The sequence below is a fragment of the Jaculus jaculus genome, chromosome 11 (assembly GCF_020740685.1).
Source record: "Jaculus jaculus isolate mJacJac1 chromosome 11, mJacJac1.mat.Y.cur, whole genome shotgun sequence".
Lineage (NCBI taxonomy): Eukaryota > Metazoa > Chordata > Mammalia > Rodentia > Dipodidae > Jaculus > Jaculus jaculus.
This window is the reverse complement of record NC_059112.1, coordinates 4,500,142-4,524,539: the sequence shown is the minus strand read 5'-3', so window position 1 is coordinate 4,524,539 and position 24,398 is coordinate 4,500,142. Positions and strand designations below refer to the sequence as shown.

Genomic DNA, 24,398 nt, shown 5'->3' with positions numbered 1-24,398 from the left:
TTGGCAACGTCTAGAGACATTGTGGGTTGTCATAGCTGGAGGCAGGGTGCTGTGTTCTAGTGGGTAAAGGCTGCAGACATAGCCAAACACCCTACAATTCATGACAGTGGGAATAAAGGAAGGAAGGAAAGTTTCCATTGAATGATGAAAACTGAAATGCTTGTGAGATGAGTAAACAAGAGATGAGGGTCAGAGAGAAAACCAGACCGGTCCTGCGAGGAGATGCTTGCGAGGTGAGTGGCCGAGAGGTGAGGAGTCAAGAAAGCCCAGACAGCTCCCGTGAGGAGGAGTCAAGAAAAGGCGGTTTTGGATGGAAATGGAGTGAGCAGATTCTGGTTTGTTCCTGAACGTATAGCTGATTGAAATTATGCAAGAATAGGAGTGAAAAGGTGAAGTCCTTCAGAAAGCAAAGAATTAAAAACAAAGGCGGAGGAATGGTAATTTAGTACAGGTAAGGGTATTCTATTATGCCATGAGAAGGCTAAGTCCAGGAGCAGACAAGATAAGAGACTTCTCTTACTAATGTCTTTTATTTCCTTAAAGTTACCTCACTTAAAGGAGGTGGAAATCAGCCAAAGGAGTGGGGAAGAGAAAGATCTGCAGAGGAACCATCCCACAAGAGGATGCTGGGCTACTATTACTCTTGCAATGAAGCTGTGATGGTCCTCACACCCATCTGCCCAGGCTGTGAAATAGTTGTCTTCCTAGAACCGCAGCTGACTGCAGCTGCCACTGCAACGCGGACACTGACGGCGGCTGGGAGGGCCAGCAGAACATGCGACGCGACCGGCAGCGCTTCCCCAGCCCATCGCACACGTGCACACTCCCTCCCTCCTTCACGGGATTGCATGACACAGCTTTCGGCCTAACATCTAGTCTCCCTCCTCGCCCAACTGCTAGCGAAGGAAGGCACACAGAAGACGAAGGCACGCAGTCGTCTCCTGCAGTTTACTGCCGCACAGCTACAACAGCGTCTCTGTCTGCTCCCAGCTGTTTCATCTTCACTCCTTTTGCAATGGCATAATCAAAACCCAGCTTCTCCGTTTGTTCCCTAAACCCAAAAAACAACCTTCCTCCTCAGGCTTTTCTCCCTGCAGGTATTTCCTGATGGGTTGATGGGCTTTTTTCATAAAAGATTGTTGAACTTTCTTGAATTCAGAAAGCTCCGAAAAACTGAAGCAAGTTGAGACATCCCACCCTGTAGAAAACCACTGCAGCAGCTCCTCTGACTCATTGTGAAAGAGTCAGCAAACCAGGCTGTGGTTCAGTTACTGTCCACCCCAGCAGACTGCACCTGGCTCCTGCCACGTGCTCAGACAGCGCCCGTATGAGCTGAGCCCTTTCCTGCTGCGCGCTTCAGCCTCCATCAGCCTCCGTCCCCAGGGAAGGCTGCGGCTCCTGGCTGTGCTTCAGTACACAGCCTCTGTCTGCTGAGATCAAGCCAGGTTTGCTTTTCTCTTTCACTGTCCTTATGTTTCTGGCGTCATGACTGGGATCAGAGCCCTTAGGGGCTTTCAGGCCACGTGTCCCCTCCTCTGTCCCCTTCTTTCTATCTCCCTCTCAGTGTTTCACTCACGTGGGGCCACAGAAGCTCACCTTGCTCACTAGCTGCTCATACACTCTGATGAATAACGAAAAACCCTCCCTGAGCTCAACCAAGTCTCCAACCGTCCTTTTGGTAATCCACCAGGTCACACTTCCTTCTCTCCCACCCCTGGACTTCTGAACTCCAGAACAGAGGCCATTTACCATTTGGCCAACTTCCACCCACTAGGTTCTGGCCTTCAGGACCCGGTCTACAGGAGAGGCAGTCCATCTCAGTCCCTAGAAACTCTGGGAGTTTTTCACTCTCTCCTCTGTCTACAGACAATTGGAGGCTCCAGGAACCCCCCCCCCACACACACACACACAATTATTGTTCCACCAGACACCCTAAGAATTATGAGTGTGGAGATGCTTTCTCCTAATTTTTGGGTCACTCCTCAGCCCCACTAAGCCTTGGAGACATCCCTGGTGGGACTGGCTACTCCATCTAGCCCTTGTCCTCCAAAATGGGTTCTAAATTAACGGTTCCAAAAGCCACTCCATTGGCATATCTCAGAGCTAATTTAAAAGAACTTGGACTAATTGAGCTCCCACCCACCAAACAAATGACAGCCATTGAGCAGAATTTGGTACTTTTGATTTCAACATTCTCACTGATCTTGATAACGTTCTCTGATGAAACAGGAAATGGCCCGAGGTCCCCCATCCAGGGCGCTTTTGCCTCCACTCTTGCTCCTCCCTCAATACCCCTTAGTCCACTCATCAAGTCCTTCTGCTTCACAGCAACCTTCTAAAATGTTCTTACCAAGACCCGCCCTCAGATACAAGCCCAACTGACAAACCCCTCCCTACCAAACTCCCTCTCCTCATTTTCTCCCTGAACACCGTCTTCCACTCTTGAACCATCCTCTACCCCTTTTCTTCCTCAGCCAGACCTACATAGCTCCCTGTTCCCCACTTTCCCTCTGCCTTCACAAGATAGTTCTGTTACCGCCCCTTGAGCTCCCTGCTCTCAATCCTGTCTGCACCTCAGCCTCATTGCACAACACTCTTTCTATCCTCCTAGCTCTAAACATTTACCAGTCATAACCAGTAGCCACATAAATTGTTCTTTGTGCCACCAGATAAAGCTAATAAGACCTGCTCATGAACTCCATGCCTTCCAAGAGACAATAAAAAAAAAGCAACAGTCTTTATGGCTAAGGGAATAAATATATTTATATTACTTATACGATGACATTAACTCATAAGTAAATACTCATATAGTCTTAAAAATATATCAAATTAACAAGACCTCATCAATTTAAGCTGTAACTACAAGTTTAAAAAAATCTGTCATCTTGATTCCCTGGCCCCTCTAAGACTCCAAAATCATAGAAGACTTGGCCTCTTAACCACTGCCAACAGATTGAACAACTCCAAGACCAGGCAAACAAAGCTTCAATAGTGACAATCCAATGTCTCAGGATGGGGTTTTGGGTCATTTCCAAACAAGGTTGCTCCCATACTTATGTCCTTCCTCCTAATAATAACTATACTTACATTTTTGCCTTGTCTTCTGAACGACTTACAGAGATGTTTTTCTGAAATGTCTTAACACCATCACTTGTTCCACTACCTATGCAGAGTCCTCAGTACAGACATTGCAGACGGGATCAAGGCTCTCGATCCAGCTCACACCCCACCCTCTCCAGACCCTAAAAAGTATCCACTACCTATGCAGAATGCTCAGTACCGACATTGCAGACGGGATCAAGGCTCTCGATCCAGCTCACACCTCACCCTCTCCAGACCCTAAAAAGTATCCACTACCTATGCAGAGTCCTCAGTACCGACATTGCAGACGGGATCAAGGCTCTCGATCCAGCTCACACCCTACCCTCTCTAGACCCTAAAAAGTATCCACTACCTATGCAGAGTCCTCAGTACCGACATTGCAGACGGGATCAAGGCTCTTGGTCCAGCTCACACCCCACCCTCTCTAGACCCTAAAAAGTATCCACTACCTATGCAGAATGCTCAGTACCTACATTGCAGATGGGATCAAGGCTCTCGATCCAGCTCACACCCCACCCTCTCCAGACCCTAAAAAGTATCCACTACCTATGCAGAGTCCTCAGTACAGACATTGCAGACGGGATCAAGGCTCTCGGTCAAGCTCACACCCCACCCTCTCCAGACCCTAAAAAGTATCCACTACCTATGCAGAACCCTCAGTACAGACATTGCAGACAGGACCAAGGCTCTGATCCAGCTCACACCCCTACCCTCTCCAGACCCTAAAAAGCAGACCCCTTGTCACCACCCCACTTCTCAGCAGGAGACAGGTGGAAATAGAGCCCACACTTCCACGCCCCTTCCCAATTTCTTCTTGTTTTTCAGAGTCCAGATATAAAGGGTATTTGGCCTGGAACAGCTTGTTTATATTTAATAAATATCACTTTAATTATAGTGCATCAGTAAATGCTGAGTGTCATTTGAAGCTATCAATTTACTAATTTATTCAATCAAACTACCAAATAGTTAATAGGAATTATGTGCCTCACACCATTGTGACATTGCCATGAGTGACTGGGTGGTAAAGGAGATGGAGATTTCAGCCTGCCTTCCTCTGGCTGCTTAGACTGTGTTGGGTCTGGTCCATTCTATACACATTGAATAGAGTTGACTTAGGAAAACAGCCTACTTCTTGGATTGAAAAATCCTAGAAATTCAAAGATCACACAAACCACAAGAGTATTTGACCAAGATTCCATTAAGCCAGAGATTCTTAATATAGGTCTTCATAGTGGTATTCTCATCTCTATGTAACCTCCACAGTTTTCTGACCAGCATTGTGTTCATTGTTTATAACTCATATATATGTAACCTCCACACTTCTCCAGCCAGCATCGTGTTCATTGGCATGTGTGAATATTTTGAAGGAAATAATAAACAGGCTCGATAAGACCTCAAATTGTCTACAAATCAAAGAAACTTAAAACTGAAACCCATGAAAATTACTAAGAAACGTCTAGACCTAAGCTTAGCCTGTCATTTATGGTTCATAAAACCCTCCAATGAATTTTGACATCCTTAAATTATTTTGGAAACAAAAATTGTGTCAGCATTTTTACTTATGTGTCTGGTTTTGGAAGTATTTAAGGAATTTTCTCTTTTGTGGCACATATTTCTTAATGCCCATAATTACATGGCCACGGGTTATCTACTTTCAGACTTAAATTTTCTTGTCTAAGAAATTACTCAGCCTCCTTAATGTAACCTGATTATTTTAATCTGACTGCTCATTTTTCTGGCTAGGGCAAGTCCCATTCAAACTCAGGTCTGGAGGCATGTCTGAAACAGAAAGTATACTCACTGATAGATCCCTGAATCACCTGATGCTTTGGCAGATGAAACAATTACTCAGTTGCATGATTTAAACAATAGAATCCTGCCCTAGATTGGTGATAGAACATAGGTTTCCCCACCTAAACTCAGAAACAATTGTGTCCTGGGATTCAATTCTGCTTCTACCACAAACAGGAAAGCTAAGGAAAGACCCTCACCCTGCACATTCACTTAGAATATAGCCAAGGAGACGTAGACTCCATGGTGTCTCTGGTTCTCTCTCATATTAAGAGGCTTCTTGGATTTTAATACTCTCATTACCACCACCAAAATGAGGCTGGAGATTTTTATTCTCAGAGAGTGAAACATGAACATAGAATGAATGTGTGAAATGCTGCACCAAAAACTAAAAAGAAATTGACTAAACTAAAAACAAAGGAATGAACCTGCTTATGGAAGTTCATAAAATCATATAGTTGCTTCCCTCCACATCATTTATGTTCCGTTGTTCCTTTCAGTATCAATCTTTACCATGCTATCGTCACACTGATGACATGTTGTACTCCAAATCCTCCAAAGGCCATATCTCTGCTTTACAGTCCTAACTCAGCTCAGTTTTGCTCCCACCCTCACGGCATTCCCCTTACCGCATATGCATCAATGTGGGGTAGGCATCTTGTGCTTTGCAATATTACAAACATAGGAAACTTAAGACAATACGTCAGGAAGTCTCCATCAAGTTCAAGAGGAAATAATGAGGGAGCCAAATAGCATACTATCTGACCAAGTGTTCACATGAGTAATAGAAATGGTAACAGAAAGTTGTGACCATAGGCCAGGGAGGAGGCTCAGCCGATAAAGCACTTACCACATAGCTGGTTACCTGAGTTCAGACCCCTAGATGTTGCATAAAAGCTAGAAGCTGCATGGACTTCTGTAATCCCAGCGTGCGGACAGCAAGAACAGAAGCGGGGACAAGAGAATTTCCCAGAGGCTCACAGAGGGAGTGGTGAACAAGAAGAGACTCTACCTCAAACAAGGAGAGAAACTACCTAAAAGTAGTCCCATGATCTCTACATTCACACCTTGGCATCTACATACTCACACTCAGCATGTGGACACACATACCACGTAAATAAATCAATAGAAATCTATAGTTGTAACTAGCTGAATGGGGTATATCTCCAATCTTGTCTTCCACTGCCTCCTTCTCCATTTTGATCTGGCCATAAGGAACAATAACATCACTTCATAACTATATTTTGACCTGCTCTCCTTGCTGATTTCCTTTCTTAAGACTTAGAGAGACTTTATGAGATTAACAGAAGGAAAGAAGAGAAAGTACACAGAATCCCCTTTATCAGAGCAGATAAAGCCCATGTGGGAGTAGGTCACCCCATCATATCGCCCAGCCCAGTCAGACTAAGACAACAGGAGGCTTACCATAGCAGGGACCTGGAGGTTCAGGAGCAATGAGCAGCCAAAAGAGCTCCTTGCTTATGTCTTTAAAACAATTGGGGGGCTGGAGGGCTGGTGAGATGGCTTAGCGGTTAAGCACTTGCCTGTGAAGCCTAAGGACCCCAATTTGAGGCTGGATTCCCCAGGACCCATGTTAACCAGATGCACAAGGGGGTGCACGTGTCTGGAGTTCATTTGCAATGGCTGGAGGCCCTGGCGCACCCATCCTCTCTCTCTTTCTCTATCTGCCTCTTTCTCTCTATGTCACTTTCAAATAAATAAATAAAAATAAACAAAAAAATTGGGGGGCTGCAGAAATGGCTTAGCAGTTAAGTGCTTGCCTGTGAAGCCTAAGGACCCGAGTTTGAGGCTCCATTCCCCAGGACCCACATAAGCCAAATTCACAAGGGGGCTTATGCATCTGGAGTTCGTTTGCAGTGGCTGGAGTCCCTGGAGCACCCATATTCATATTCTCTCTCTCCCCTCTCTCTCTCTCTCTCTCTCTTTCATTCTCGGTTATTCTCAAATAAATAAAACTTTAAAAATTATTTTTAAAATTTGTTATTTTATTTAACACAGAGAGAGAATGGGTATGACAGGACAACCTACCATTGCAAACAAATTCCAGATGCATGTGTCAACTTGTGCATCTAGCTTTATGTGGGTACTAGGGAATTGAACCTTTAACTGATGAGCCATCTCTACAGACCCTCTCCTTGCTTCCTAATAAAATTAATTTTTTTGTTCTTCAAAACCCCATTCAATTGAAAGGATAAATAGGAGGAACTCTCCACAATATGAATGGAATAGGACTTCCTGAACAATACCCCAGTAACCCAGAAATTAAACAAGCACTCAACTAATGTGATCTCATGAAGTTAAAAAGCTTTTGCACAGGGCTGGAGAGATGGCTTAGCGGTTAAGCGCTTGCCTGTGAAGCCTAAGGATCCCGGTTCGAGGCTCGGTTCCCCAGGTCCCACGTTAGCCAGATGCACAAGGGGGCGCACGCGTCTGGAGTTCGTTTGCAGAGGCTGGAAGCCCTGGCACACCCACTCTCTCTCTCTCCCTCTATCTGTCTTTCTCTCTGTCTCTATCGCTCTCAAATAAATAAATAAAATTTAAAAAAAAAGAAAAAGAAAAAAGCTTTTGCACAAACATACCATAAGCAGAGCCAATAGATTACCCACAAAAATGGGAGAAAATTCTTGCCAGCTATACCACTGACAGAGGCCTAATATCAAGAATCTACAAAGAACTCAAAAAACTAAACAATAAAAACAAAATCAAACAACCCACTCAAAAAAATGGGGTAGAGAACTGAATAGGGAGTTCTCAGAGGAAGAAATACAAATGGTTAACACACACTTAAGAAAATGTTCAACACCCTAGTCATCATGGAAATGCAAATTAAAACAACTATGAGACTCCACCTTACTCCAGGAAGGATGGCAATCATTAAAATGATAACAAATGTTGGTGAGGATGTGGGGAAAGAGGAATCCTCATTCACTGTTGGTGGGAGTGCAAACTTGTATAAGCACTATGGAAATCAATATGGAGGTTCCTGGAAAAGATGAATATAGAACTTCCAACAGACCCTATTATTTCTTTACTGGGCATTTACACTAAATGTTCCATGCTTCACTACAGAGCTGTATGCTCAATCATGTTCATAGCCGCTCAATTCATAATAGCTTAGAATTGGAATCAACCCAGGTGCCCATCACTGGATGAATAGATAATGAATGGAATTCTACTCAGCAGTAAGAAAAAAGCTATGCAATGAAATTTGTAGGAAAATGGATACACTTACAACAGATCATACTCACTGATCACACACAATCACTGAAAGACAAAGCCCACATGTTCTCACTCATCTGTGGTTCCTAACCTGGATCAGCTTGACTTGCTGGTATACCAGACAGGCAGCAACATGAGGCCCAGACAAAAGGGCTGGAAGGGCTTGGGGAAAGAGGAAGAGAAAGGTAGGAAGAAATAAATACAAAGCTAAACCCAAAATGGAATGGTACCATAGAAACCTTTCTCTGTGAAGGCAGACTGAAAAAAAAAAAAAAAAAAAAAAAAAACCTCAACAGGAGTATAGGGAAAGCACCTGAAAAAAGGGGTCTGGAGAGGGTAGAATGAAGCCTAAGCTTAAAAACTTTTGGCTCCGATCTGTAAGTCACAGTACCAGAAGTAAGTGCTCCTCACATTGAGCTGTTGATCAGAAAGACCTACAAGGTCTGCAAAACAAGACAGGCTTCCATCAAAGCATTGGATTACCTACCTGAGGAAAAAATAAGACCCTACTGCTGAAGACACAAATGCTGCCAACACTGAACACAGAGACCTGGCTGAGACCCAGAAGAGAGCCGTCCCCACACAGTTAGTCTGTCTCATGCTGGAAAGCACTACATGAGCTGCGAGGGGCAAGTGGCCAACAGGGGTGTGAGCAAGCGGGGGTCCGAGCTACGCAGAAGCAACCAGCCTGACTAGAGGCACACACCAGTGCAGTGGTGGCATGCAGCCTTGGTGGGTAACCAATATCTTTCTGACTGGCTAAGAGATCTTCTCAGTGGAAAGGAACCCATAGCTGGAACTGAGAACCAGGTCTGAATCCTATGGAGACAAAGATTATGTTCTCCAATGTTAAGTTCCTAGTAGTCTTTGGCTAAAAGAGGAGTTACATCCATCAAAATCTCCCCAAACTAATAATGCTTATCCCAGTTAACCTATGCTGACTTCACTCTCTGTTGGAGAATTTATTTTTCTTTTTCTGAAGGCAGTGAGACCACCCCTTGCATCTCAGTCAAGGCCATCCTAAAACCACAGAGGAACTGGGGAGACGAGCAAGAGCGCTGCTTCCATGGTGAACCCTACAATCAGCGCCAGGGTGCAGGAGACAGCCGCTGAGGACACTCAACACCCACCAAAGCAGAGATGCAGAGGCTCCTAAGAGCCCATCACTGAAGTAGATATAAAACATACCCAACCAAGTCTCAGGGAACTTTGTGGAAGAGCGGGTGGAAAGTCTGTAAGAGCCACAGGTTGGAATGTCATGCCCAGAGGCATCCCCCCCCACCAATGACTGACTGCTGCTCCCACAGCACATAACCCACAATCTCATGGGGGATACCTGCAACCCCACTGAGGAGGAGCCACGGCAGAATGGGGCAAGGAGAAGGGAAAAGATGGCACCAACACATGATGCATCCATACAAAGTATGTTCATAATTTTTTAAAAGCCACATAAGTGAAACCTCCTTACCATTAGGCCTTCCATGCCCTTCTGCCCTCTACCAAGTTTTCCTTCACCCTGTGCCAACTCCTATTTTCCCTAAATGTTATTACTGTTGCCTTGGGTTTGCTTCCTGGGCAATGTTCTCCATGTCCAGCAGATTGACAACCACCAACTTGATTGTGTGAAGTGAATACTTGGAAAAAAGCTTTGAAGAATGTCTCATCCTCTCAGCCAGTTTCCCATTAACACACATTCTGTACTGAAGAAGAGTCAGAGCTCACACAGCCTCTGTGTGGAATTCTGGCATGACAGATTTGTTTTCAGAGGTTGCTGAACAGGCTCCACCTGCCTCTCTGAAGACCACAACCCTGGAATCCATGGGTAGCCCTTAGTTGTTCTTTTGGTGACAGGAACCTCAGAGGTGCCCTCTCTTCAGCCCATGTCATAACACCTTTTTATTATTTGAAATAAAGCAAGTTATTCAACAGTTTGGGAGGGCAAATGGACCATGCTAACTAAAATTTAAGATGTTAAAATGTTGCTATCCTTTAATGTAGCAGTTATAGGAATAGCATCTACAGAAATATGACTAAAAAAGGTTTATGAAGGTATTTATCATAACATTTTATAATTACAAAGTGTAATAACAAATTATACATCATATATATACATATATATATATAAGCATTAAAAATAAAATTCACCTGTGTGCACTGACACAAAGTTCATTATTTGTCAAGTTGCAAAGAAATATGCATAATAGGCTTCATTGTAAGCCTACATTTTGGTGTTTATCTGTTCATTCTTATATGATAAAATCTGTAGCTTTGAGAAATAATTTGGAAAAGAGATAGAGGTGAAGAAGTAGTATAATTTTTTATTGTCTGCACTTTTTTTAATTATACAATGCATGTCTTCCTGAATTACCCTCACATCAAGTGGTAGACATTGGGTAATATGTTGTCTGTAGCTAATAGTCCACGTAATGAAGTGTTGGGAAGTGGAAGAAACCAAATGATTTCACATATGGCTAACGCTTGATTGGTCTTTCAAGTTGCCAATCTCCCAGAGCTGAGTTTAAATTCCTTCTACAAACATGAATCATCAAAAAATAAAATTTTACACTAAACTGGAGATTTCATCTGGATTTTGAATATCATTTTGCCTGGTAGCACAAAGGTAACAAAGTTCCAAATAGAATTCTCATTTTTTAGTTCTCTCAAATGGAACAATAACAGAGTGGAAGAGTAACATTATTTTGTTCTTATAGGTAGCAATTTGAAACATGAGGACTACGATTCTACTGCTCTGTCTTCTAGGATCAACTCAGTCATTACCAGTAAGTGGGATACATTTATTTCATATGCCTGTGAGACTCAGCAATGTCTTTGTCTTAATAGCAGACCTTTCATTCTTTCTGCTTTCAAAAAAAAAAAAAAAAAAACTATTTTGCTCTGTGGCTTTTTTTTTAAGTTACCTGCTTTTATTTTCTAAGGTGTTGGAGCATATTTCAGCATTTTGCATTTTTAAAATGCATCATTTTAAAATGCATTGTATAATAGATAAATTTCAATTATCTTCTCAAAACAATAGGAACAGAAATAAAATAAAGCTGGGCATGGTGGCACACGCCTTTAATCCCCCCAGCACTCAGGAGGTGGAGGTAGGAGGATCACTGTGAGTTCAAGGCCACCCTGAGACTATAGAGTTAATTCCAGGTCAGCCTGGACCAGAGTGAGACTCTACCTCGAAAAACCAAAAAAAGAAAGAAATAAATAAAATAAAAAGTAATACTTTAGATAGTCATTCAAAGTGAGTATTTTATTTTCAAAAAAAAAGTTTGAAATTTTCTTGATAACTAGTTATGTGCTCTCATAAAAGGACAAACTATACTTTCTGATCTTTCTAATTGAAAACACAAAATATCCAGATTGCATAAGCTCTAAAAACACTACTACACTGTGTGACCCACAGCATAAGTTTTTGGCTTTGCCAGCCCACACCAGATGAAGAACTGTCTTAAGTGGTCAACATTTTTGACTTAGAAATTTTTACAACAAAATATGTTCACATGTAACAGGCTTTTGAAAGATAAGAGGACTAACGCTCTATCTTTACTGTGGTTGTCACCCGTCATCTCAGAGACAGGAAATTGGGTGCTGTGGGTCCTCAGGTGGGCTTCTCTTTGATCAAGATGCCTAAGTATTGGCCTGAAGACAGAGATTACAGGAGCCACGCTATAAAAGAATTAAAATAATCCTCAAACTTACTTGATGCCCCATTGTCATACAAACGGCTAATAAATGTTTCTGAAAACTCTCTAGACAGACATGCTGCCAGTTTGCTAAAGATGCAATGTGGACAAAGAAAGGGTGGTGAGACATGATCCTGCATAGACATATAGAAAGGAAGGGTGGGGAGAAATGATCCTGCATAGACTTTGTAATGATTGTAATTGTTATAAAGGACTCTTAAATTGTAATAGTTCTGTGAAAAAAATGAATAGGGTTAGCTTGTGGGCAATGGAACAAAACATACCATATATATATGTGTGTGTGTGTGTGTGTGTGTGTGTGTGTGTGTGTGTGTGTATGTGTATATATATATATATATATATATATATATATATATGTCCTTATTAAACAAAACAAGCTATATACACATATATTATTAAATAAAACATACTATATGTATATATGTTCTTCTTAAACAAAACATGCTATATGCAAGTATATGTTCCTATCAAATAAAGCAGGTCAAATATATATATACATACATACATATGTCCTTATTAAAAGAAATTTTCAGTGAAGAATTAATCTTTGAAATAAGGCAAAGTAGGAAACCAATTTTTATAAAGATATTTAACTTCACTGAATAAATTTACCAAGAATTTGTTCAAAATTAAGTCTCTAGCATAGATTTGTTAAAACTCAAGATAAATAAAACTTTCAAGACCCCATGTCCCATGCAAGGACGGATATGGAGTCAGGTGCAGGTGGTGTGAATTGTGAGCAGCCAGTTATGTGAGAAGAGTGTCACCAGGGGAGGAACAGGAAGGTGACACTGAAATGACTGCTAGGTGTAGAAATATATTTATCAAATAAAATTTAAAAAAATAAGGAATTTTTATTTTATGAAAATAAATGTATTGACTTATAAAATCTTAAGAGATAAATCCATTTGCATATGTAGACAGTTAAGACAATCTAATGATTATTTTCATGAGATAGATCAAAGTGTTTATTTTAAAAGAAAAATATTAATAAATGATGAACATACTGAATCACATGATTACATATATTTAGGATATGATGAGCATGAGGGAAAACGTGAGGCAGCTTCAGATGGAGCAGGGCCCAGTGGAGATGGGACAGACTGCACATTCAGGGGAGGGCCAGATGGATTTAAGCAGGTGAGACAGTAACCCTGTGTGGAGGAGAAAAGCATTCTACTCCAAATGACAGTGACAGGTGGGCCTTTGAGGTACATGTGAGCTGAGCCTACCCAGGACAGCCAAGGCCCTGTGAGGTCAGCCTGGAGGGAGTAAGGAAGGGACAGAAGATCAGAGAGGCACCAGAGGCCCAGGGATGAGGACCTCACAGCCACCACAAGCCTGTGGCTTACACTCAGGGAACTTGGCAATCATTGCAGAGTTGAGCAAGGCAGTGACAGGACTGGACTGTTTTCAAGGGGTTTTTCACTGTGGCTCCCATGTGAGTAGAATGTCTATGTCCATAATCTTTCTGCTGTAAAGGACCCCTAAGAACAGATCATTCCAATCATTCCTGTTAGAACTGAGGGAGAAACTCTGAAGTGATGGAGCACTTCAGTATAAACCCATGAGCAGATGCAGCTGGAGGACCACCCTCCTGCCCTCTGGGACACTTCCAGGAGCAAATGCCGTCCGAGGCCTGAAAGGAAGGCTTTATTTTGCTCAGGGACTGAGAAACTGCCCTCACTATGTCGCCCTGGGCAGACTGTTGGCTTCTCCTCTATGAGACAAAGCCACACAACTAGACTAGAACATGTGCATGACAAGGCCATCTTCTCCCTGAGAAGCCCATGACTTTTAACCCACAAGTAAACATCTGGCCAGGAAGGAGCGTGAAGTCCCATGGCAGGATTGACGGGTCGGGCTCAAGGCAGACATGGAAGCTTCACTGGGGAGCGGTGGGACTCATGGCAGTTTAGCTGAAGCTCATGGGAAGCAAACAGGAAGAGTGTGCACTGCCTGTGCTGGCAGAGACAGCTGCTACAGGAGGAAAGGAGGAGCCAGGAACAAACTCTGGACCCGCACACCGCGGCTTGCCTCTCCCTTCCCTGCTCCTTTGGACCTGTCATCTCCCCACTCTATGACTCCACCTCCTGCCAAGCACAGAATGTTCCAGCAGTTAAAACTGTTGTAGGTAAAGAGGTCCATTTTTGTATCTGGGACAATCTGTTACCTTTCAAACATCAATGGATACAACCTCAAACACGTTCCTGCCTTGTCGAATGTTTATATTCACAGAAGCAACTTAACCCTGCTTCAGGACTTCCACCAACCAAACCTGCTCCAGATCAGGTGATGCTGGTCAAACAGCAGCTGCCAAGCCAGGTGAGCATCCCCCACAGGGAAGATTTACAGACCAGCAAAGTGAATGAGCTCATTCAGACTGATGACCAAAAACTCAAGATGTGTTCACAGTCTCATGACTAAAGAGATATTTCCTTTGGGTGAATCTTTTTTTTTTTTTTTTTAAGCCAGGTTTTGAAGGCCACCCTGAGACTACATAGTGAATTCCAGGTCAGCCTGGGCTAGAGTGAGACCCTGCCTTAAAAAAAGTCAGATATATGTAGGTACTAAATCAAATATTTATAAGAAAATAATAAACAGAAGTAAATGAGCTGATGAATACCATAAACTTGACATGTTGTTGGACACCTCAGGAGCACACAGGGGATGAGGAGGCTGATTGAGGCCGGTGCAAAGCCAGTGAGATGTGGAGCTTCATCCTCACTTTGGTGGTGAAACTTTCCAGGAGGAGGGCAGATTCCCTGAGACTCTACCTATGCAGCTCTCGGGAGGTTGTCACCTACTCTGGGATGGGAATTTTCTGCCATTCACTTGACTTCGGAATGCACAATGTACAAAATTCATACCAGAGAACCATAAAGTCAAGCAAGAAAAATATCCTCAATCTTGACTTTTTAAGACTTCAAATTATTGTCTTATGTTATTTCATTTGAGGCTAGACTCATTTTGGCACTCTCATGGGGTGGACGATCCTTGGTGGCTACTGACTGGAGAGACTAAATTTATGAAACTTCCTTCCCCCTTCTCCTCCATTCTTCTTTGTTTTCTTCTTAATTCTCTTTTCTTACAAATACTATGTTTATTGGGAGAAGCCATATGATCTAGAGTTATAAACTCTAGGAGCAACACTTTTCCTTGAAAATGCTCTTGTTTGCTAATTTGCTTCTTTTTTGTTTGGAGGTATTATAGTTTCACACACCAAATTTACTTGTTGCTGAAAAGGCTCACCTTGTTCCCTGAAAATATCTTCAAGAGCTAAAAGGAATACATGATTCTGATGGTTTGTCAGTTTATTGAGACCTCCCACACGCCAGCTTAAGCCGAGAAGAGTTAGGAGTTAAGAGGAGATTACTGGCATTCATTACAGGAACACTGAAGAACAAAACAGCTCCAAGAGAATTTAATTCCTACACTGGGACTAGGGACTTAAATCTGGGAAAGTTGTAGTGTTAAACTCTTTTTTTCTTTTTTAGTTTTCATTAGCTTATTTAATGATGTACAACAGATTTCATTATAACATTTTCACATACGTAATTACCATAGTTTCGCCATATTTACTCCCTTTCATCCTTCTCATACTCCTACTGATCTCCTTCTTATTATCAACCTTCCACTTTCGTGTATGGGATTTCTGGAATATGCTGTGTGGTTACACTGTGGTGTTGAATTAGGGCTGCATACAGAAGCATGGATGGGGAGTTAGTTACAGGAGTGTGGGCAGCCTACCAGTGGTTACACCAGTGCACTCGCCACACTCCAGACCCTCACTGCCAGTAGCTCCTTAAGGAGGCAGGCAGCCTCTTGAGCTTCTTCCCCCCACCCCGCCTACAAACTGACTATTAATGCTCAGGATGCATTGTCACTTCTCTATTTGATAGCCAATTTAACAAGTTTCATATAATTCATGAAACAAATAGTTACTGACTGTCAAATACCATTTAGAGCTGTTACTTTGTGGTCTGATCTAGTACCTAACCCTTTTTCTTAAGTTTGGTTTGGCAACAGGAGAACTTAAACTTGCATGAGAAATTAGATCAGGATTGTAGTCTTGCCCTGCATACAGTATGGCTTTCAGTAAAATCAATGTGAATAGTATTCAGACCAATTTTTGGACTTCTGGGGCAACATAAACACAACTTTCATAAATGGACTCAACCAAACAGCTCCTCTATTGGTTGCAAGTCACACAAACAAGTGAGGATGATCCAGAGGTGGAAGGTTAGATCTGCCTCCATTCTGAACTAAAAGCATCCCTGTGTCCTCCCTGAGAGATGCCACCCAGCTCAACATCAACCTCTGTTGGGAGTTTATCTGATGTTATCTAGTAATAAGAGTGTGCACCTGAAAAAAGTATTCAAGTGTATCTACCATTGGAAACAGATGATCTGTTGTCTAATATCTCAGTTTTAATGCCCTGCAGGTCCTTCCTTCTTTAAGTCTGATTCCATTAACACAAGTGCTTGCCCTCGGGGCAGACCTGCAGTTGGTAAGTACTCTTTGCCTCGGGTTAATACACATGCCCACATACACGCTGTAGACAAGTTGAAATGGAGGCCAAGAGAAGAGTCGAAGGCAGCTGATTCAAATATCCTGTTAAACTGTTGTTTGGTAACAGCCTCTAAGTTCTGACTCCCGTTCTGCAAGAACCTTCCCCGTCCCTCCAACACACCTTCCTAGATGTCCTACAGCACCCACACCACACAGACATGATGCTTGCCAGTGTCACGACAGACAGCAAGCCAGAAAGATCTTCACTCTTCCCAAAGATTATCTACAGAGCTCAACCTACTTACAAAAGGAAATTAATTCCTTTCCTGATTTTTCCAGGATTCATACTTAAATAGACTCTTAACTCATACTTCAGACTAAATGTTTTATTCTGTCCCTCCCAATTTTCATGGGATACCTATGTAGGATTCATTACTTCAGGGGGAAGTAAGTCCCCATCAGAAATATTCCAAAAACCATTATTGAAGCCAAGGTAGGGGAAAATAACCTAAAAAATTATGAGAGTAAGTTAAGGAAAAGATCAATACAGGAAAAGTAACAGACTTTGTTGTGTTAGCAACAAGTCTTTGAATTTCATCATCTCTGTGTCTGATTATGTACATACTAAAATACTATGCAATTAGATAGCAAATCCTCCCCGTAAATATATTTTTACGTTTTAGTAGCTACATTTCAAATTTCCTGGATAATCAAATTGAAATGAATATAATGAAAATCTTCTTCCATGGGCCCACAGATCAGCCCTTCTACAGGGGTGGCACCTGGTACTCAAACCCGCCCAGTGAGCCTGGGGGCACTGAATGGACAACAGCAGTTGCAACCCCAAGTAAGTTCAGGGAGTGGCCTCCAGCTAACATGGAGGTGATCCAGCGGGGTGACAAGAACTTCTGTCAAGCTTCCTGAAAGACATACCCAGATCATTTGCAGATACAAGTTCTATTGAACATAGAACAGTGTTTGGTAATTTGATTCTTGCTGGTGACCCAGGAAACCACACCCAGAAAACTAAGCATGCTCCCTCGCGGCTGTTCTAGAAGACATTTAGGAAGGGGAACAAGACAGTGTGAAGACTTGAGGAGGAGTCAAAAATGAAAACTATGAAGAGAGAAATGGAGCAGAATGGGTGCTGTCTAGCATATTCTGTCTTCTACTGAAGACTTCCCGGATGGCCAAGACCATTCCAAGGAAAAAATTAAGAGATGAATAAAGTTTAACCTCAACAAAGCTAATCCCCTTTTAATGACTGCTTAGTATGTCACTGTGTGCTAAGTTCTCTATTATGAAAAGTTATTGTTCATTTGCTTTATTAAATATGCACAGTGAACATTCTCTTCACTAAATCTATAATTGTATCAAGTTTTCCCTTTGCACCAATTCTTCATCCAAATCTTTCTCAGTCATTAATTTGTGACATTTCCCTGGCTCTCAATATTTCTTTCCTAGTTTTAAGAGCACTGATGAAGCTAGGGTATCAAGCAATATGGCCCATTATTTCCTACCAGTATTGTATGCTAACAATGAGTTTTTTCCCTTTTGTTCAGATGTTACCAATTATTGTGGCACAACTTGGAGCCCAGGTAAGATTATCTGAATGTGGTTTTCATTTTCAACACGCTAGGTGTGAGATAAGTGCTCCTATCCCAGCTCTCAGTCACAGCTTTCTAACTGGCTGTCATGCGTGGCCACTGGCAATAACAAGATCTAACACGTATTGAATCCTGCCTACGCGCCAGCACAAGTCCAAGCACTGCATGTGCATTGTTTCATTTAACTTTGAAAATAACCTCTTGGAGACTTAATTTTGAGACCACTTCAAAAATGAGTAAATAGTGAGACTTGCAGTCCCTCAGTTCGTAAGCAGCATACCAGATCAGGTGGCCAGTCAGTCCTCCAAGCCTCACTGTAAAGGAAGAAATAAATTCATATCATATGCTGCTGTAAATTTTGTAATATAGGTCACAGTTTAATATATTATTGATAATAAAGCTTTTCTTTACAATGCTTAAAAAGTATTAAGTTTTTAAGTTATGAGAATAAATATGCAAATATACATATATTCAGTCTTGAGCATATTAAAATTTGTCTGAAACATTCTATTTTGCTTTTAGGGTACTCTCCTAAGCTCAGAGGAACTGGTAAAGAGAAAAAAAATTTTAAATCACTATCGCTTTACATTCTTTTCCCTTCTACCTCAATGTTTTCTGTCCTCTCAATTTCCTTTGACCACAGCCCTGGATCTGCTGCTCCTGACAATGACCTGAGCATGTGCATATGTCCTTGAATTACATCACTTTTCTCAGCTGCACATTTCATCATCCTTAACTACTTTTCTCTTAACTCGACTTAGCATTAGTTTTCTATATATTACTATCAAATTAAGTTCTATCCAGAAAGCCAGTGAGATTTCTCACTTTATGGTCATGAAAATCTATCTACATTATTAAAATGCATGTGTGTGTAGAGTAATATCAGCATTGACATTCACTGTAGGCAATACTAAATTTGTTGGGCTTCATTCTTATAAAAAAAATATTTTTCCATATTATGAGGGTGATGAGCTCTTTCCTACACTCATGAATAAATGAAAAATGGAACTCAAATAAAAATCTTAGTACATCACTTGGAATTTCTATGCAATAATCCATAGGTCATGTTTTAAAGAGAACAGCTTGAATTAACATGATATCTAAACATAACAACAGCAGTGAGGAACTGAGGCAACATCTGGGAACAGTTATTAAATAGTTTGCCACCATAAAGCAGGTAGATATTTGCCATTCCGTACGTGAATAAAATGAAGTGATAGGTCAGGGTCTGTCCTGCCAGCGCTGACACCTAAGCAGGCCCTGCTCCTGGGCCTTCTACGTGGCAGCCCGTCTCTGACAGACACGGTCTTTAACCCTCAATAAGCCACAAGTCTAGATTTTTGACAGAGCTGTACAGATATGCTGAGGCTCAGCAAGCTTAAGCAATTTAGGTGTCAAAGGCAAAAACAATAGATCAAAACCTATTTTCAAAGCACTACATTGATGTTTTAAAACATGTTTTCGCTCAATTTGTACTAATAATTACATTCTTCATGCAGCCCAAAACGCACACTACTTTACAAATTAATCCTTACCCATACAACATGAAATGCGGACTGATAGCCATAGCCTTCTGTGCTGCTTGTGCAAAGGCCCTCCTTTCCTCGCTGCGGAATTGTGGAGTGGTGGCCCTCAGCTTAAGCTTCTGCACTACACCCTCCGTCTCATCCAGCAGAGGCCTAGCTCTGGTGCTGATGGCTCTGAGACCTGAGACAGTGCTCCCCAAGCAGCAGTCTTGGCCCTCAGACCATCTCAGCATGACCTTGAGAACTAGAGTAAATGTAGGTTGCTGGACCTGCCCCGACCTGCTCAAGCAGCCTCTAGCAATGAGAGCTCCTTCAGTAACCTTGGAAAGCACACAGTGGCTCAAGTACCAAGAGAAATACTTCTGAGCAAGGCCTCTGAAAAATGCATCAGTGGAACCTTGAAAAGATGTGAGCAATGAAGGTGATGATGGTTAACCTACTTGCATTAACTTTTCTATTAATGTGTGGTCTATTAAATGACTTTTCTTGAACACCTATAGGCAAAACAAAGGCTGTGTTTTAGGTCAATAAAAGAGATATAGCCTATCAGTATTTTATGGATTTTCTACCTAAGTATTAATGACAGATCAGCTCATGATATCAAACTGCACTTTAGTCCTTTTCCCATGAATACTTGGAAGTGGTTATCCCATCCCCAGGGAGATGAGTGAGCACAGAATCCCTCAGTGAAGCCAGCATCAGACCCTGCTCAGGCAAGAAACCACCACTAAGTCTGCTCCCCTCTCCTCGGATTCTAACTCCCCTCTCCTCTGACTGACTCTGACCTCCCCACTCCATCCTTCCATGTTTTCCCCAATTTGCTGTCCGCCAAAGAATACAGATTGGCTGGCCAGCCTTAAAACATGTTCCTTTTGACTTTGTTTTCTGTCTCCTTCCTTCATTTCAGCCATTGGCCTCACAAGTCTTCACAGGCCTCTTCCTCCATCCCTTGTTCCCTGGAAGCATACTGCCCACCAATCAAGCAGGGAGCAATCCTGATGCTCAGAAAGGAGTTCTTCCTGCAGGACAGACAGGAACCATTCAGGGAACAACTGAGGGCCACATACCAGTGTCCACAGATGACGACTTTGCAATGACCACTCCTGCGGGCCTCCGGAAGGGTGCGCACACTACTGGGGAAACCACGCCAGAATCAACAAGTGGTGAGTCCTCCTGGCTTGGAGTGGGGCAGGAGCTTTCCTTGCTTGTGAGGCAAAGAGAGAATGTGAACACGTGTGTGTGCGTGTGTGTGTGTGTGTGTGTGTGGGCACATGCGCCCCATGGCCATGGCCTGCAACAGCCAATGGACGAAGTCATGTGTCTTCCTCTGTAACTTTTCTTCCTGTTTCCCTGAGACAATCTCTCACTGAACCCAGAGCTCCCCATCTTCAGTTAGACTGGATGATCAGGGGAGCCTCTGTCTCTGTCTTACACACAAACACACACACCAGAACTGAAGTTGAAGGCATACACAGCCACTACTAAGTTTTTGCCTGGGTGCTGGGAATCAAACCCAGGACCTCCTGCTTGTGCACAAGACTCTTAGCTGCTGAGCCAGCTACCCAGCCCCAACCAATATCATTCTTAATAAGAGCAAGGGGCTATGTACTCATGCACAAGACTCTGAGGTACCTGAAGAAATGTTTTTGCTAGACCACCAATCCTGTGATATAAAACTCTGAAAGAAGATGTTTAATTACTGGTACATCACACTTCCCACCTTGGGTCAAAGCTGGAAACATTAGCAAGCAGACTATTCTCTCCTTGTCTTCTTGAAAACACATGCACAAATGCAACCAACGCACTTCAGTTCATTGTAAAATTTCTCCAACTTACTAACTGCAATAAGCCTCGGCACCTAACGTAGTACTGGAAAGAACCTGTTGAAATTATATCCTCTTTCCTGGGACAAACATCCAACCAGAAGCAGCTTATGAGAAGAAAGGGTTTATTTAAGCTTATAAATTCCAGGGGAAATACTATCAATGGTGGAAGAGGCTAGTTCATTTCCAAAGATCAAAGCAGACAGACATCACCAAACACCCAGTTAACACCCACAGCACAAACAGCCAGAGCTCCAAACCACTCTCCACACGCCTAGTAAGGCTGCACTACAATCCGCCCCAGTGACATGCCCCTGGTAGCAGAGACCTTCCTGCTGAAGACTCATGTGGGAAGTCTAATCTGAATAAAACATATGAGTCTATGGGTACACATTCAAGCCAACACAGAGCCCCTAGCAACCTGCTAGAATTAGTGCAGCAGTGATGTAAAACAAAGCTTTCCTCAGGCCAGCTAGCAAAGATCACAGTTTAACATAGGACTATGTCTAGAGCCAAATATCTTTGGATTTAAAAAAAATGATTTGTCACTGACACTCCTATTCCTAGAAAATAAGCTTGATCACCCCTCCCCCCCAAAAATAATTAAATGCTATATTCTTCCTACATTTAAGAGATACTTTCTTTTCTTCCAGGCATTCATTAAGCTGCTACACATTTCTTCAGCCAAATAGCCATAAGTGTGGTGATGGCCTGTGAGTCATCTTTAATCGTGTGGAACTGACTGAGATACGCTGAAAGTCCTCAGAAGAAATCTTCACTTTACCTGGACACTCTCTCGAAATGGCAGAAAATATATTAAATGTAGAGAATGCTAACTTCTAAAAACTAATTTAACAGATAAATTTGTCTTTGAAATATTAACAGATATGTGTATTAAAATATATTTTGAAAACTGACTCTTTCCCTCTTTGGGGATAGTAGGTGTTAGGGGTCTTCAGAAACTACATGAGGTTACTTAGCACATTCTCCTGAGGACCTAAGCCTAGGACTTCCACTTATATCTCTTTGTTGACAATTTTCATACATATATTTAATATATAACACATTTTATCTTAATACCCTCCTGTTACCATCTATTGTCTCCGTCCCTACCCCCATCTACTGTACTCCTTTCCAGAAAGCTCCTTTTCCACATTAATATAGCTGTCACCCTCTTCCACCATCCAAGACAGGTACTAACGGTCCCCATATTATATAGGTCTTGTTTAGGTAATGACAGTCACTGTAAGATCATGAACGGGAAGACCACTCATGTCCAGAAAACAGGATCCCTAAGCACTGTTCTCTGTCCTTTGCTTCCTGCCCTCTTCCTGCCCCTGGACTGCAGCGTCCCCTGGTCTGCAGTGTCCTCCGCTTCCTACTATATTCCTAACCCTACTCTACAATGTTCTCAAGTGAAGAATTCTTTCTGCCCCACTCTGCAATGTCCTTGAGTTCATACATTCCTCCCGACCCTATTCTACAATTTCCTCTGGTTCGTACATGCCTCCTGCCCCTATCCTGCAATGTCCCTTGGGCCTTGGACAGGTGATAGATATGTCTCATTTAGTCACAAGTGCTCAGCACGCAGTTATCCTCAGTATTTTCATAAAATTTGAATCTCTTCAGCAGTCACTAACAACCTCACAGTTTCTCTGACAAAAGGTCAGAGTCACACTAATCTATGGACATAAGCATAAATATTTAGAAAGCAGTATGATGGGTACAACATATCCATTTAGCCAAACAACAGTAGTTTCCCTCCTATGCCCATTATCTTCCAAGCCACAGGCTTCTGAGTAGGTTTTTATTACCATCTGTGAGTTTTCTGCCATGGAGTGGGCCTCAAATCCAACTGGGAGTAGCTGGTTGCCCCCACAACCATCATGCCACTATCATACCAGTGAGCACATCCTGCCTGTCTGATTGGTTGTGTAGCTCACAGGGTCCAGTCCTCGGTACAACTGTTGATGCCTAGTCAACAGGGAGGAAGCCTAGAACTTTCTTTGGAAGAATGAAGCAGTATGGTCAAAGGAGATGACAGTCAACAATATGAGGATAAATTCTGGCATAATCACAATTACCTAACGGCTCACTCTCCCACAAAATAGCAACAATTTAATCATAAATAAGCAAATTAATTTTTATGGTTTACAACATACAGAGGAAGCAGATTACTGTGTGTCCTCAAGCTGCTTTAGAGTCAGAGCTAGTGTTTATGACATCTAATGTTTAATTTGGGACATCCTAAGGTAGGAAATGGCATTGGTAAAAGAAACACTAAAACAAACCAGTGTCATGAAAATGCACCACCCATCTAAAAGGTAGAATTTAATCTTGCTTAAATTTATAACCCTGACCACAGCAATTCATCCAAATAGGAAGTAAAGCCCTAAATAGAATCAGCATGGACCATGTTAATAATGTTTCTCATTATATGCATTTGTCCTCATCAGTATGACACAACCAGCAATCAAATATATGCCAAGATTTTTAGGAGATTAAGATTTATCATTCAAGGCTTCAAATTTATAGACTCTGAATAAAACACATATGAATTGTGGAGGATTTGGAGCAAATTTTAAAAATTTAGCAAGAAACAGTTTCGTTAAATTCCCACCAAGACAGTTATAAATTTATTCATGAGTGCTGCAATATCAAGTGTACTCCTAACAGATGACCTCCAGTGACATGCGACACCTGTGCTTCTGTCTGCTGTCTGATGAGCGCTAGGAACAGATGACCTTCAGTGACATGCGACACCCGACTTAATAACTCTTCCTAAAACTAGCAAGCAATAAAGAAGTCACAGAGACATATGGTCTTGACAGGCTACTCCTGATTGCTAAACTTCCCTTAGCTCAGAAAACCTTCAGTAAACAGAAACTGTCTGGTGGGATTCCTCCCTAGACAATTTGGCTTAAAAAAAAAAAAGCTTATTCTGTGATAGAGGGATGGCTCAGTGGTTCAGGCATTTGCCTGCAAAGCCAAAGGACCCAGGTTCGATTCCCCAGGACCCACGTTAGCCAGATGCACAAAGGGATGCATGCAACTGGAGTTCATTTGCAGTGGCTGGAGGCC

General features: G+C 42.2%; 2 protein-coding genes across 2 annotated transcripts in view; one reads left to right on the top strand and one right to left on the bottom strand.

Annotated features, from left to right (window-relative positions):
* The first annotated feature begins 10,859 nt into the window (after positions 1-10,859).
* Amtn (amelotin) overlaps positions 10,860-24,398 on the top strand; it is a 31,197-nt gene continuing 17,658 nt past the window's right edge. The window contains exons 1-7 of the mRNA XM_004665310.2: positions 10,860-10,913; positions 14,088-14,174; positions 16,294-16,359; positions 17,119-17,208; positions 17,924-17,959; positions 18,491-18,517; positions 20,402-20,657. Of these exons, the coding sequence (XP_004665367.2) occupies positions 10,860-10,913; positions 14,088-14,174; positions 16,294-16,359; positions 17,119-17,208; positions 17,924-17,959; positions 18,491-18,517; positions 20,402-20,657 (616 nt within the window). The remainder of the gene's footprint in view (positions 10,914-14,087; positions 14,175-16,293; positions 16,360-17,118; positions 17,209-17,923; positions 17,960-18,490; positions 18,518-20,401; positions 20,658-24,398) is intronic.
* Jchain (joining chain of multimeric IgA and IgM) overlaps positions 18,257-24,398 on the bottom strand; it is a 112,391-nt gene continuing 106,249 nt past the window's right edge. The window contains exon 7 of the transcript XR_006639583.1: positions 18,257-18,282. The gene's annotated coding sequence lies outside the window, so the exon portion shown is untranslated. The remainder of the gene's footprint in view (positions 18,283-24,398) is intronic.